The sequence below is a fragment of the Phasianus colchicus genome, chromosome 2 (genome assembly GCF_987193195.1).
Source record: "Phasianus colchicus chromosome 2, bPhaCol1.hap1.1, whole genome shotgun sequence".
Classification (NCBI taxonomy): Eukaryota; Metazoa; Chordata; class Aves; order Galliformes; family Phasianidae; genus Phasianus; species Phasianus colchicus.
In genome coordinates this window covers 29,263,121-29,278,790 of record NC_143437.1, presented here as the reverse complement: position 1 = coordinate 29,278,790, position 15,670 = coordinate 29,263,121, and the positions used below count along the sequence as shown (strand labels likewise).

At 32.9% G+C, this 15,670-nt stretch overlaps 1 protein-coding gene across 3 annotated transcripts in view; it reads left to right on the top strand.

The window, feature by feature from the left end:
* Nucleotides 1-15,670, top strand: part of DNAH8 (dynein axonemal heavy chain 8) — a 121,323-nt gene that overhangs the window by 95,055 nt on the left and 10,598 nt on the right. For 2 of the 3 annotated variants that reach the window (XM_031594121.2, XM_090135210.1), the window contains 11 exons: nucleotides 397-579; nucleotides 944-1,049; nucleotides 1,862-2,114; nucleotides 2,212-2,402; nucleotides 3,970-4,091; nucleotides 5,530-5,645; nucleotides 6,930-7,132; nucleotides 8,037-8,110; nucleotides 10,664-10,816; nucleotides 13,199-13,354; nucleotides 15,000-15,116. In XM_031594121.2, the coding sequence (XP_031449981.2) occupies nucleotides 397-579; nucleotides 944-1,049; nucleotides 1,862-2,114; nucleotides 2,212-2,402; nucleotides 3,970-4,091; nucleotides 5,530-5,645; nucleotides 6,930-7,132; nucleotides 8,037-8,110; nucleotides 10,664-10,816; nucleotides 13,199-13,354; nucleotides 15,000-15,116 (1,674 nt within the window). Of the gene's footprint in view, nucleotides 1-396; nucleotides 580-943; nucleotides 1,050-1,861; nucleotides 2,115-2,211; nucleotides 2,403-3,969; nucleotides 4,092-5,529; nucleotides 5,646-6,232; nucleotides 6,680-6,929; nucleotides 7,133-8,036; nucleotides 8,111-10,663; nucleotides 10,817-13,198; nucleotides 13,355-14,999; nucleotides 15,117-15,670 lie in introns of those variants that run through there. The other variant, XM_090135209.1, reaches the window with a different exon arrangement.

Below are 15,670 nucleotides of genomic sequence, written 5' to 3'. Positions count from 1 at the left end.
AATAGAATTATATAGGTTTGAAAAGCTGTCTCAGTTCTGAGTGTGGAGCATTGGTGGTAGCGAAAACAGACAACAGAATATGTTATCAGGAAAAGAAATATTTTCTAAAGAAACCAGCCCCAAATTTGAAGCTTATTAATAGTATTAAATATACTCCCAACCTTGAAAAACCATGCAGTTTCTGACCTTCATTTAGAGAAATAAATCAAATTCTAAAAGCATTGTCCTTTCATATGTTCTGAAATAAAATTACTGTACATATATATTGTGCTATATATTTTTTTTTCCAAACTATCTTTTTTAACTGTATGACATATGACGGATTGTAGAAAAAGTTGCAGATGATAATTGATAAACTTATTGATTTTGTCAATATGATTCTGACTTATTTCACAGGTGAAAGTTGGTGATAAGGAAGTGGAAGTAATGAGTTCCTTTAGACTGTACATTACCACAAAGCTATCCAATCCTGCTTTCACACCTGAAATTAATGCAAAAACGTCAATTATTGATTTTACTGTTACAATGAAAGGACTTGAGAATCAGTTACTGAGAAGAGTAATTCTTACTGAAAAGCAGGTAACCTGGAGGTGCAGCATAGTGCTGCTTAATTTTTGTTTAACTGTGTTAGTATATAGGAAAAAGAAACGTTTAAGTGAAAATAAATGAAAAAAAAAATCAAAAATTTGAGATCCAATATAGAAATTTCTAAATGCAAAAAAAAAAAAAAAAAAAAAAAAAAAAAAAAAAAAGCACAGGTGATTTTCTTCAAAGGTTGTCAGTATGACCTAAAATTTACAATAACATATTCCATACAGCAGAAAAAATAAAATGCATATTCCATGAACTTGAAAAATCAGTACTTGGATTTCGAGTGTGGCTCACCTCTACAGTCCATCAAGTGTCATGCCTTTTTCTTGTTTTGTTTTTTTGTTAATAATAGGAACTCGAGGCAGAACGAATTAAACTCATGGAAGATGTAACTTTTAATAAAAGAAAGATGAAAGAACTGGAAGACAATCTTCTATATAAACTGAGTGCAACCAGAGGTTCTGTATCAAACTGTAAAATAAGGAATTTTATAAGGTTAATTAAGCTTCTGAACAATAGAACTTTACCATACAGAAACCAATTTGTCCAACCAAAATGTAATGAATGAACATAAAATGACAGATCTGAAGTATGTGAAACTTGGTATGATAGCATACCGATATATATTGATTCCAGATACTAAGTGTGTTTAAGCACCTAAACAAGTTTTGCAAAATAAACCAATTTCTTCAGATGAGATCCAGAATCTGATCATAGCAAAATCCTAAGCCATTGAAAATGCTGAGTTAAATGGGCTAGAAAAAAACGTTACTGATACAAAATCATTTGCATCATGTGCCTGCACATGATCATTTTGTTTTATATAGAAAAAAAAAAAAGAAAAAAAAAGAAAAAAAGTTGGTAACTTCAAGTAAATGGAAACGCTTTTGAATGCTATTATGTAACCATCGCTTTTAAGATTCTAAGTCTTTCTGAGTGAACAATCAACAAATTTTAAAAATAATTAAGTAACAGTGCGTGAATACTGTATTTTAAGTGCCATAGAGATTTGATATCTCCAGTACATGCTGCGAAGCTCTCTGTACAGATACATTCAAATTGACACAAATTGAATGCATTTGTTTAGTGCTCTGAATTTAAAAATATTTTTTAATATTACCTATCCTGTTTTGTCTGTGTTTTAAAATGTTTTCTGCAATTCAGAAGATCATTTCTATTTGGTGTGAATAATTCATTTTGATTTTGGCAATTATGAAGTTTTTTAAAAAGTGATAAAACTGTCCTAAATATCTGATACTTCACCTTTTAGGCTCACTAGTAGATGATGAATCCCTAATTGGAGTTCTGCAAACAACTAAACAAACAGCTGCCGATGTAACTAAAAAGTTGTCCGTGGCAGCAGAAACTGAAGTGAAGATTAACTCTGCTCAGGAGGATTATCGACCTGCTGCTACACGTGGGAGCATTCTTTATTTTCTTATTACAGAAATGAGCATGGTCAATAATATGTATCAGACTTCACTGGCTCAGTTCTTGAAGTTATTTGATCAATCCATGGCCAGGTGGGAAAATATGGATCTTTCTACCATTCCAGCGTGTGTCTTTCCCATGTGTTTGTTATTAAAATGCTTTTCTTGTTCTTTTGTTTTCATGATTCAGATCTGAGAAGTCTCCTGTATCCCATAAAAGAATCTCAAATATTATTGAGTACCTTACCTATGAAATTTACACATATTCTGTTAGAGGCTTATATGAAAACCACAAGTTTCTTTTTACCCTTCTCCTGACACTGAAAATCGATCTTGAGAGAGAACATGTGAAAAACACAGAATTCCACGCATTCATTAGAGGTGGGTTTAAAAAATTATGTGTTATGTAGAGGTAATTTCAATCCTTAAAGCTCTTATACCATTTCAAATTATATTTTTTTTTGTTGTTGTTGCATGTTTTCTGCCAATAGTTCTGTGGGATCAGGCACTGTCTCCGTGAATTTATGACTGCTGAAAAACTTGACCACAATTGCTTATGCAGGGATCCGTAAAAAACCTGCTTGAATCTTATAATGTTCAAATGAATTTCGCAAATGTCTAGTGTCAAAGCAGTGAAGATATATATATATATCTTCACTGCTTTGACATATATATATATAAGTATTTGCCCTTACTGAATAAAATAGATAGGAAAAATGATTGCATTCATATTCTGTTTTGCTTTCCAATTTGTCATAGTGACTTTATCTTCTGAGAGTAGTAGTGTCCAGTCGCTGCTTTACCACTGATGTCAGGCAGGGGATGCTTAGAAATGCTTTTACACTCTGAACTGTCAGCTCTCGTAAAGCTTTACGTAAGGAACCATATTTTGTGGCTTCTCAGTTCATGGATTCTTGTTTTGCTTGGCACCTGAAGCAGAAATTGGATGCTTATCCCTTTTTTATTTATTAGAATCTGTAACAAAATACAGGAATAATTTAACAATTTTTTTTAATCTGGAATAAAAAAAGCTATTTCCTGTCTATGTTCACCACAATTGATTTGATAACGAGAAATTGTTTCGGTGCACAAAATGACACCACAGTGATAACAGATTTTCTGGTCTTCTCTTTCATGCTTTTATGATTAACTTTCTCCGTATCCCTTTCATGGAGAATTTTGGGATGAAGTGGATGCAGAATAAAAAAAAAAATCTTGTTAAAATTGCTTCATGAACTGTAGAATGATTACAAACAGTTTGTAAAAATATGAATATTTGAATTGAAAGGGAATATATACTTACATATGTATTTTGATGAGTATGTGTGTATAACTAAAAAGTATTTAAATAATTACAGCTTATGTGTATAGGTTATCTATACAAGCATTCACATAAACATAACTCTTAAAAATAATGATAATTTTTTCCAAGATATGTTTTTTTCAGTCTGTTGTAACGAATTGATGGAATTCATTATACCACTGACCTAAACAAAGAAACGTTCTTATTTCTGAGAACTCTGGAATAATACCAGCCAGTTTTCCTGCAAAGTGGCTTTAGTTAATTTGCAGAGGACCAGAAAGGATGCAGCTACAACTTGAAGAAAACTATGACAAAAAAAAAAAGCTTACTTAGAAGCTTACTTAGAGTTTTTATATTTCTTTTAGTCAGTCTAAAATTGGATTTCAGTCTTATTCCCGAGTATTGTCTTCAGCTGCATATTGGAGTATGTAAAATGTGTATGACCTACTGGCTATCTCACTTTATCTCTACAATTTAAAATGATTTATACTTGATATTTAAAATAATCTGTGCATGTAGAATGCATGAAGTATATCAGTGAAAATGACATGGTCCAGAAAACATAATTTAAATCGTAATTTAATAAGTACTGTCAAGAAATCTTTGGAATGTCTGTATGTTTTATGCTAATGTTTCTACCTGCAGGAGGTGCAGCACTGGATCTAAAGGCTTGCCCACCTAAACCATTCCGCTGGATTCTTGACATGATGTGGCTAAACTTAGTGGAATTGAGTAAACTTCCAGAGTTTGCAAAAATTTTGAATCAGGTGATACTTATTAATTATGTTAATCACCAGTTTCCAATCATAATTTTGCTAACATACTTCACATTAGAAATGCACATGAAAAATGTAGTTAAGAACAAAGCCAAAGAGAGTGTAGAATAAAGGCACTGAAATGAACAGTTAGGTAGTGGGAAACAGGGTATATTTATTTGCTGTACATTTTTTCTTTACCTGCTTTTTTTTTGTTATTATAATTGAGGTAGAATGAGAACAGGGACAAAGAACCTATAAATCAAAAGAAGTCAGAGAGGAAAAAAAAAGTAGAGATATAAAAAGTCTCAGAATGTTTATCTATGAGTTTCAGGTTTTTTTAGTTTGCCTTGAATCTGTTAGATTTTACAAATAAACTACTTGCTGTCTTTCTAAATAATAATTTCTGATCAAAGATCAAAATATTACTCAGTTATGATAAGTTAGCTATAAAAATACTATTTCTGTTATTGAGATATACGTGAACTTCTACACATATAAGATTGTGGTGTTTATTAATTTATTTGCTAAATTTATCTTTTATTATTATTACTGTAGCTATAATCCTCCCTAAGCCTTTCTCTTTCTTTTCTTGCCAAGCAATGTTAGTCAGACTTTTGGTCTGATCACTGAGGCCTTCTTGCTGTTGCTGTTACAGCAGTGGTCAAATGAGTCGATTTTGTAACGGTATTTAGTGCCCTGAAGGTCTGCAGAATCTTCACCTGAGTGGTGTATCTGGAAGTGGTCCTGACTGTTTTCCAGCTCTGTAACAAGGAAAGATTGGGATACTCACCTCTCGTTTTTCTCCAGATTTTGGTTCCTGGGGGTACTAAAACAGTACATTGACTCTGGAGCAAGCTGGAGGAACGTAGTCAGGTCTCTGCTCTGAGCTGTTAGGGAGCTAGAATCTAAAAAGCATGACAGTGTGCACATTGCTGAGATGTTTAAATTTAGTCAATTGTTTATCAGTTAAAATCTTTTCTTTTTAGTTTGTAGTTGGTAATGGTTTTCTGCCTTGTTGGCAGACATAGTTTCAAATAGGATCCTGTTCTCTTTAATTTGTGATTTTTTGGCTATCTACACTGTACTGGGACAGGAAGGTTTTTTCCCTTAGTACTCTGTATTACAGAATCACAGAATGGCCCAGGTTGGGAGGGACCTCAAGGATCATGAATGCATGAATTCATGTATTAAGAGAAAATATTGTGGTGCATTTCTCTTCTAGTATAGAATCCTTCTGCTAATTACTGATTTTTAAATAGCTGCACCATAATACTCGCATTTCTAATTGTAATATCGTAATTCTGGTGTGTGTCTTAAGTGCTACAGTCTGTTAATGTTGCTTGTAATATATTGTAATATAATAAGAAAATTTCATTTATATATACATTTCCAAGGTGATTTTACTACAGATGAAATGTATTTATGTATATTAATGTAATAAATTTAGATAACCAATAATGAAAAGGGATGGAAAAATTGGTATGATAAAGATGCTCCTGAGGAAGAAATTATTCCTGATGGATATGATTCACTTGACACCTTCCACAGGCTTTTACTTATCAGGTAAGCATCTTCAGAAAATTTGGGAAATGACAGACATTGTTGCAGCACGTGTCTCAGAAAATTGATATGCTATTGTCATAATAGCATAATTGTAATTATTTTGTACATGATATTAGATATTATTAATTCACTGATATGTCATATTATTAAATTTACTCATTTCAGAGCTATCCTCTGAAGAGTTGAAAAATATTTTTTTCTAAAAAACAGCTTGCTGGCCTTTTTTAATGACTTGATAAAAGGAAACAGGCAATCACATTGCAGCCTTCTTCAGAAAGCCGATGGAATAGTAGGATCATTCAGAGAGTTTTTGAAACAACCTTTTCTCACTTCTCTTAAAATGAGCTGCTCTAAATATCTTATGTAATTAAGAACATTAAGATGTGTATATACGTATGATTGTGAAAATTCAAAGCAGATATTCTAAAGTCCCATGTGTAAAATGTGGTTTAGAAGATTTTATTGCATTGCCTAAGATCACTGTGGTTGTACTTGGGATGGAATGGATTTCACCAAAGCAGATTTTAGTTGCCTTATACATGAGATCCTGTGTACATTTCTCATTTCCTTTTGCATTCATTATATAGTTTCCAAATTCTGCAAGAAATAAATCAGATGCTCTGCATAAAACATTAATTACTAGACCATGAAATGCATTTGGAGTGGATTCAGCCTGTTCAGTATAAAAGACCTGAATATAATGGAAGAAATGCTATTCTGATACATACTATATACCCAGAAGATGGAGTGGTATCTATAAATAAGAAGACTATAAATTGATGTTTTGCAGAGAAGTCATATTATTAGATCTAAAAGAAGTGGTGGTTTGTTTTCTTTTCCCCCTGGCAACAATAAGGACTCATCCCAAACACCAAGACAATCCGTTGCAAGAGACAAGTCTTGAAAGACTAACAGACCCAGTGAAACATCTGTAGAATTCTACTGAGGAATGAAACCAATTTTATATTTCCCTACTTGTGTTCTCTGTACAAAAGCTCTATTTAAAATGAAGTGTGTCCACATCTGATAAAGATACCCAGAACAGATTTCCAGAGCAAATGATTTACTTGTTGCAAAAATGTAAGCAACTGCAAAATACTGACCGGTCAAAAAAACTGGGAAGACTACCACCTCTATCTATTATTATAATTGTAGAGACAGAAAGATATACATATGAATGTGTATATTATGAAGCAAAAATGTCTACTTGATTAAAATAGAATTTCTCTGCAACAAAAAGAGGAACTGAATTTGTATTTTCATGCATTTATATTGTATTTTTAGATCTTGGTGTCCAGATCGGACTCTTTCCCAAGCCAGGAAATACATTGCAAGTTCCTTGGATGAGAAATATACAGAACCTGTCATTCTGAATTTAGAAAAAACTTGGGCGGAAAGTGACACACGAACACCTCTGATCTGTTTCTTGTCTATGGGATCTGATCCAACTATTCAAATTGATTCCTTGGCTAGGAAGCTTAAATTGGGTAGGAAAATAATTAATCATTATGTTGAGTCTTTTAATATAGAGAAGAATAATATAAAGAACTTCACATTTCTTTCTGAAAAGTATTTTTAAAATTCATCTGTACCACCATTACTCTTCCTGAACTGTTGTCTTAGAGATAATGTAATATTAAATAAAATATAGTATGTTGAGAACTATTCTGTATGCAGTTGGAAAACAGTGTTTTCTTTTGTTCTTTTGTAAACTGTTAACATCCAATTGATTATGTTCTTTAACCTGTAACTGTAAGACAATATTTACTTTTTACTAATTCAGGCATGATGACAGTACTGCCTTCTTATTTTAAATATCAAGAGCAGTTAAAAGATTATTTTGTAAAAGATTAGTTTGTTAAAAAAAAAAAAAACGCATTATTTGCATTTGAATATTCTGGACTTTGTATTTACATTGTATGGAAATTTTGATACTTGTGTGTACAAATTGAGCTAGATATAGATATATACATTTGTGATACTGGCCACACTAAGATGCTCATAATTTAAATTTAGAATTATGGATATTGTTAATTCACGAGGCTTCATCACCTACAAAAAAAAAAAAAAAAAGAAAGAAAGAAAAATCTCGGTTCATATTTCAAAGTAAGCTGTGACTCAATTACAGTTTAGCTTGAATTCTTACTGACAATAACGTTAGGCACAGTATTTCACTTCAGTAAACACTGTAAACATTATGGAATGTTTTAATGTAAATGTTTCAGTATTTCAGCGTTAAAAAAACTTATAGCTAGTGAAAGGATTCTACTTGTATTTTTTTTCTTGTAAGCATACTTAATTGTGTTGTATTTATATCACTTCTTTTTTTTACTGAATTGGAATTCTTTTTCAAGAATTGTGGTTCATTAATCATTGTCAAATTTGTTGCAGAATGTAGGACCATCTCTATGGGTCAAGGACAAGAATACCACGCACGTAAACTCATACAAATGTCAATGCAACAGGTGAAAAAAAACATTGCAATATATATTTTGCATACAATCTTTCTTTTTTTTCACCTAGTAACAGATTTATTTCAGGGTAAGCAAGCCTCTGAGAACCAGAGCCTTGAAAGCATTTCTCTGGGGGATATTCCCATACCTGTGGAGTCCAGCAGTATTGTTGAGCAACATTTCAGGAGCAGCCCATTCCCTTCTTTTTGCTGCACTGTCATCCAAGAGCAGAAAGAACATAACATCCTAGTTCTATCCTGCAAGGCTTGCAGAATCCTCTTCTTTTAAGGAGTTTTGCTGTTGTTGTTTGTTTTGTTTTGTTCTGTTGTTGGTTGGTGTCTGGAGTTGTGTTTGGTTTTTGTTTTCCTTTTTTATGAGAGCTACATAGAAGTTGCAAAAATTCTACAGGACAAAATGGCAAGTCCAAAGCAAACACAGATTAAAGTTGCAGATGCAGAAGGCTGAGGCTCCTCACATTTTCTTCCTTGGATATGTGCTATTGGCAGGGCCCCTTGTTCCACAGCACTTGTTTTTGGTTCTTTCTTTCTCTATTTGTCAATCATTGTAGCTCTGAGTCTCAGGGACTTCAGAGAAAACCTTTCTGATGTCCCTGAGACATGTTGCAGTGTTGGGTTTTTTTTTTGTATTTTTTTAAATTTATTTATAGTTTTTTTTATAGGTAAATGATATTCTCAAACAGTAAAAACTTGAGAGCAGCTCTGAAGAGATGGTAACTGAAACTCTGGATACAACATGAAAGTTATAGTGTAAAGGTAGCACAGTCAGCTGAACACTAGAGCTGGAACACAGGAATTGTGGACAGAGTTATAGCTGAAGATATGTACCCATAGTTGCCTGTAAACCCAAAATAGCAGGAATTTTAAAGGATTAGAATACTAATAGAAAAGTGAAGAAGTTACTTACTAATCGAAGATTGAAAGAACTGTATTGATAAATGAAATAGCTTTGATCTGACCATAACCAACTATTCATCCCTTCTGAACCACGAAGATAGCACCTGTAATATTCACCTAAAGAATTCTGAACTGACTTGTGTTCAGTAAAAGGTTTGATTCATGCCATATTACCTATCTGTTATATTCTTTAAAACTTACGGTGGGAATGTTTGTGAAAAGTTAGTTAAAAAGTTCAAGATAAATCCATTAAGATCTGAGATTTAAAGTTTATCTTCCACAATATATGCCATCCATTAGATTCCTTGGCTCCCTGTCTCCAGCCATCAACTTCTTCAAATGGTGAGAAACTGGGCAACTGCGCCTTGCTGACTGTTGAAAGCACAAGGATATTCAAAACAATACTCCAGTACAACTATTAGTATCAATTTCTGAACCAAATCCCTTGGTGGTAAACACATTTTAGAGAGGAAGGAATGTCTGAACTCCAAATATGAAAGGAAAAATAAAAAGGCAGGAAATATGGCGACAAACATCTCTTGTTTTTTCTGCCACTGTCCAAGTGTCTATAATATGATTAAAACTGCTGTGCTGTGTTATATGTAGATAGTTTTGAAGAACTGAGTCTCATTCATTTGGAAATGGCACTGATCAAAGATCTTCCTAAAAACAAACAAGCAAAAAAACCCTTCTATCTTCATGAAAGAAAGAAAGAAAGCCTTCATAAGGCCTCTTTTTTCTTTTGTAGTTTTTTTTTATGTTTTTACTTGTTTTTGTTTTTGTTTTTTTTTGTTTTAATAGTCATTAGTTTACCATAAATATTTTAATAATATTCAGTAGAAAATGTTATTTCTCTCTTTCTAAATAGATTAAAACAAAATCACCAATATGAAATTACAAGCTGTAGTGAAATCCACACATCACTTTTTAGAACTGATTAAATAATTTCCAATTTTAATATCAGGCTTCAGATGCACCAGACTTCTAAAGTAATGCTAGAAAAGCTGATTGAATTTAAATCCATAAGCAGAAGTGCGGAGAGAAAATAATCAAAATACAGCTTTGATGCAATTGAGAGCTGAATAAGAACAAAATTAATTTCGCAGCAAGTTGAATTTCATAAAAATGTACTTACTGCAGGTAGCCTAATTGAAGTTAGAAAGTTTTGGAGTATTGATGCAACCTCTCTATGCTAACTATCATTAAAAATACAGGGTGTTTTTTTTTTTGTGTGTGTGGGGGGGAGGGGGTTTAAGATATATGTTTTAGATTTTAGCTGTTAATTTTTCATTTGTGTCCTGTTGGATCTGATGGTAGAATTGCTTTTCACTGGTCTTTTGCCAGAAGAGGACAGAAATTATTTCTTTTTGCCACTAGGTAGCACTGATACTTTACTTAGAACATTTGACTCTAGTTATGTTATTTTCATTATGAATTTATAGAATGTGAAGTTAAGTTTTACACTAACTTTTTCTATTTGTTTTAATTATGCCAATGTCAAATCAAATGATAATACATATTTAGAAACAGATCAAAAGTAAATTTACTCAAAAATTACATACAAGACCAAATTTGATGTAGATGGTTGTTTTTAATGTTATGAATAACTCAGTCTTAATTTTATATAGTAATAGTTAGTTTTCCTATTAAGGGTGGCTGGGTGTTACTACAAAATTGTCATCTTGGGCTGGATTTCATGGATGAACTACTGGAGACACTTCTTACTGCTGAGATACAGGATGAGTCTTTTCGAGTTTGGATAACTACTGAACCACACCCTAAGTTCCCAATTACACTGCTACAGGTTTGTTCAAATGTTTAGTTCAGGCACTTCATGCCATTTAATTTGTTCAGTTTAGGTGTGTAAAATGAAATTGAATAGATAGAGAGCAGAGGGGCATGAAAAAAATGAATGTTAAAATCTAAATGACACTAAACAGAAGGTTTCCTACCAGTAACTGGGAGTTCTCTCAATTAAAGATGCATTATGTGCGTATGAATTCACACTAAGTCAGTACACACACAGTTGAATCAAAAATATCAGGCTTTACTTGTATCCTTTTTTACCCACGTGCCTTGAGCATAGAGTAATGCCCATGACTGCTCTTAGACTCTTTTAGGTTTCTCTAACTGGAATAAAACATAAAGAGAACACATAAGAACAGCACAGCTCAAAGAACATTATCTACCAAGAAGTAATCTGGACTTTTTTGGCTAAACCATAAATGGTTGTTCTGTAGATCCTAAAGAGACATTTTTCGTCAGTACCAGGAAAATGGCCTAACCTCTAACAAAGTGCATTTAAGTCACTGTTTTGTTTTTTTGGTTTTTTTTTGTCAGTACTTCTGCACCAGGTCATAATTCTGGTTAATATTTAGTGTAATAGATGTGTGCTGACTCTTCGGTGTTCAAAGACCTCTTTCCTCTTTAAAGGAGTGGCAGTCATCTTAGTAGTTTCCATTTTCTACAAATAAAAAAAGATAGCATTGTTGATTCTTAGGATATAAAGGGAAGCATTAGCCTATGTATATATGATTTCAGGCAGTGTGGAGAAGGGAGGAGGAAATTCCTTTCTGGAATGAATTTAGGAGAGAGCTTTCAGTAAGAAATGTGTGTCGCCATGTATATAGAAGATAACTTTTAACAGAAGAGGAGATCCTAAATGTTTGAGTTTATGAGTAGTAGGGTATGTAAATATATAATTTGCTAAATTTCAGAATAGAGAACTGTAAGGATTTCTAGATTAATTTTCACTGCATTTACCTCAAATCTGTGATTTTTCAGTTTGTAGTGGCACATTACCTGTTAAAATATTATCATATGCAAGGATACCAGAAAATGAGTAACTGACAAATCAAAGGTTATCTCATTTTTGGAAGAAAGGAGAGAGTCATTTGCTTTAAAACAAACAAACAAACAAACAAACTCACTAACCGAGTAGGCTAACCCTTAAAATATGGAAATACTGGTTAGCAAGTGTTTCCATTCAGTCCAAAACTTCAGTGTGTTCTTGTGTAGATAGGTCTAGAACTCATGTCTCTGAGACAGCTTGCCTGGGCTCTGCAGTCCAGAGGTATGAATTTGTGAGTCTAAGTTGACAAGTCATTCCTTAAAAATAACTGAAGATCCTTATTACAAACATGGGCATAGTAAAACTGCTAGAAGTACCTATTCATTAATATAGTCCTTTAAAGTTCTCTCAGAGGTAGGAGCAGTTCACAACCATGCTTGCATTCAGCCCTATTCAGTATGCCTTCAGTGCATGCTGTGATGTCTGGCTGGCTTGTATAACAGGTACGTACTGCTGGAGCAGAAAAATGCTTTGTTTTCATTTGAGTCCTTCCAGCATTTGAAAGTGTCTTATGGAATATATATCAGATTCTGGTAAAGCCAGTCTGTGTCTGAACTAATAGATTCTAGTGTGCCCATGAACGTTAACCAGCAGAATGCAATAGTCCAGAGGAGTAAGTAGTTGTAACATTCTCTGACATGGAAACTCGTTGTAACTAGCACACTTTTAAATAACTTGCAGTTATGGTTTGAGAATTAAAATTTTCTAGAAACCATTTCCATTAGGCAGTTTGCATAAAACCTAGGGACTGTTGCCAAAAACTTAGGCATTTTACTGCCACAGGTTTGGCTTCCAGGCCTGCTAACTGGAGTGCCTAGGAACTTTCATGGGCGATCTCCTAATTTACTGTTGCAGACACAGCAACAGTGTCCACAGTAGCTTCTGTGAGCATTAAGACCTGAACTGAGGAGAGGTGAGGTTACCTTGTATTTACTGTGAAGTCTTGGGAACAAAAATGTAACAGAGTTACCACCTACTCTGTATAGTTCTATTCATTCAGGCCTTGAACTGGGATGATCCTTCAGGAAAAGCATGGCGACTACTTGCAAGTTGTTGGTGAAAATTCTTATGTCTGTGGACTTTTGTCAGTGATGGCTCTCACCAAAATAAACAGAAAATCCATGCTCAGAATCTTAAAGTAATGCATGTCATAGGGTTTTGCAGTCTAATATCATGTATACTCCTTTTGCAGAATAAAGCAGTATCAATTCTGAATCTACAGTGATTCAACTACTGACACTATATATTTCATTTATAACTAATATCTGTGACATTTCTGTATGTTGCTTCTGTTTCAGCACATAAGTACAATTCCTTTATCTTTTTACATTACAGGTTTCTCTGAAGTTCACAAATGAACCTCCCCAAGGTGTACGTGCTGGTTTAAAAAGAACATTTTCTGGAATTAATCAGGATCTGTTAGATGTTAGCAATATGCCTATGTGGAAACCTTTGCTTTACACTGTAGCATTTCTGCATTCTACTGTTCAGGTATTTCTTATAAGGTTTGAAAATTAAGTCCTGATAAAATGTAGTTGCTTTAACAGTGTTTCCTAATAGAAAACACACATTCTGATACTTACTATAGCATCATGTTGCAGAGCTGGAGTTTTAATTTCTATCATCTCTGTTTCAGTATACTTTCTTCTTTTAATAAATAATATATAATTTTCATGCTGTCGGTATTTAGAATGAGGATTTTTTCATCCAATTTTAGCTGTCCAAGTTAGTCACAGAAAGGGTGACATTTAAACTCTCTCTCTGTCAATAACAGACATAGATAAGCACCCCAAAACATCCAGTCAGTTTATCTATCAGGCAGCTCACTGTAAAAGTGTAAATAATTTTCTGGAGAGGTATCAGAATTTTTTCCCATTAATTTTAAAGGTAATTCATATTCCTAGTTTAGAGTAGCTGTCTACTTTCTAGGTGGCTAATATCAAATAAAATTCTATCACTTAGTGTCTTGTTTTTATCTTATGTGATGTTTTCTATACTAATATCAATGCAGCAAGATGGTACGTTATTTGGTACATTAATGATGTATATAATGTTTGAGATCACAATATCTGTCAAGAATTTGGCTTCTCTGAATATACCTTCTTTTAAGCAAGAGTCTCAAAATAGTTTTATAACTCTATTAAAACTTCATGCTTTGTTGAGCTTCTTGTATTTTCAGTGCAGCAAATACGGTGAAAGAGAGAGGCTTTTTGTAGGAGGTCCCCATTAATATACTGCATTCTGAATTATTTTTCTCCTTCTACCCATTATAAACAGTGAGAAAGTTGTCATGTATACTGTCTACTGATTATGTTCATATAGAGGCAGAAGATCTAAGTCTGTTCAGTCATCCGTACTTTCAAAAAATATTGTGTTCTTCATCTGCTCAGAAAACTTACTGCAATATATACATTTCTTTTGCTTTAAACTGACCAGTATAAAATATCTTTTCTTGACAAGATTGCCATGATAAATATAGCTTGAGAAGTAATTCAGAGAATTTGGCAGAAAAATCATTTTATGTTTCTGTGGGTATTATTGGTTAGTGCTGTCTCATCTATAATAAACAATATATGCTTTGGGAAAATAGGATAAGTAAAAGGTCTACGTGTTGTTTATATATATATATATGTATATATGTATTTTCTTTCTCATTCTAGTCGTTTTCAAATATTGTAGATAAGGCAGCTAAATTCTGCTTAGTGATGTCAATAATTCTAAGTCATTTTTCATCTAGTTATTTGAAGTCTAATAAATGTACTATAACTTTAGTTAATTTTAGAACATCAGTATTACACTGTTTATTCATTTATTAAACAATAGCATTATTCAGCAAAGTAATTCTTCATGGAACAAGCTGATCATCCACATAGACCTGAGACATATAAAAGCTATGACTCATACACTGATTAATAAAAGTAATTTGCATTGAAAGTAAATATATGATTCTGTTGATTTTTTCTATAAATTTTTATCCCCATGTTGGGGCTCAATACCATGTTGTTAACTACTGATATGTTTGTGGCACATAGCTGTTACTTACATTATTTTTTTTTTTAACTTGAATTTAACTTGAATAATGAAACAAAATGATGCATTTCTCATTAACATATCTGTTTTTAATTGCATTCTTAAGGAACGACGAAAGTTTGGACCTTTGGGTTGGAATATTCCATATGAATTTAACACAGCAGACTTTACAGCCAGCGTTCAGTTTATACAAAATCATCTAGATGAATGTGACATCAAGAAGGTGAATATTACAATTTACATATGGTATACTTAATTGCTTTATGCAGTACTTCTAATTGCTTTTCATCTTGTTTCTAGTAATCTTTATTCCTTCAGCACAGCTAATAATCATCAAAGTTCAATTTTTTTTATACTATTCTCCATGTTAAAAAATTTAATAGTTAAGAACTTCAGAACTTGATCTTGTTTTCTCAGTACCATAGGCAAAATATTAATGAGTCTATACAATATCTGTTTTGAAAAGGGAACTCAAATATTTTTTCAGGATTTGACACATTCAATCAGACTGTTTTGTGGCTGCCAGCTGGGCTTCTGCTGCTTCACAGTGATAATGTAGAATAGCCATTCCTTGCAAAGTAGCAGTTTGCTGACTAAGAAATATGAGAAACTGCTGAGGAAAAACAGGGAAAAGAGGCAGTAGCATCTGAGAGTGATCCCAAGTCACACAAGAAATAATGAGATGTGTGTCTTGAAACAATATTAAGCCCAATTCCAGTTTAAAATTACAGAGTGAGGCTTAGAAAAAACATTAGAATTCAATATTATTTTTTGCTC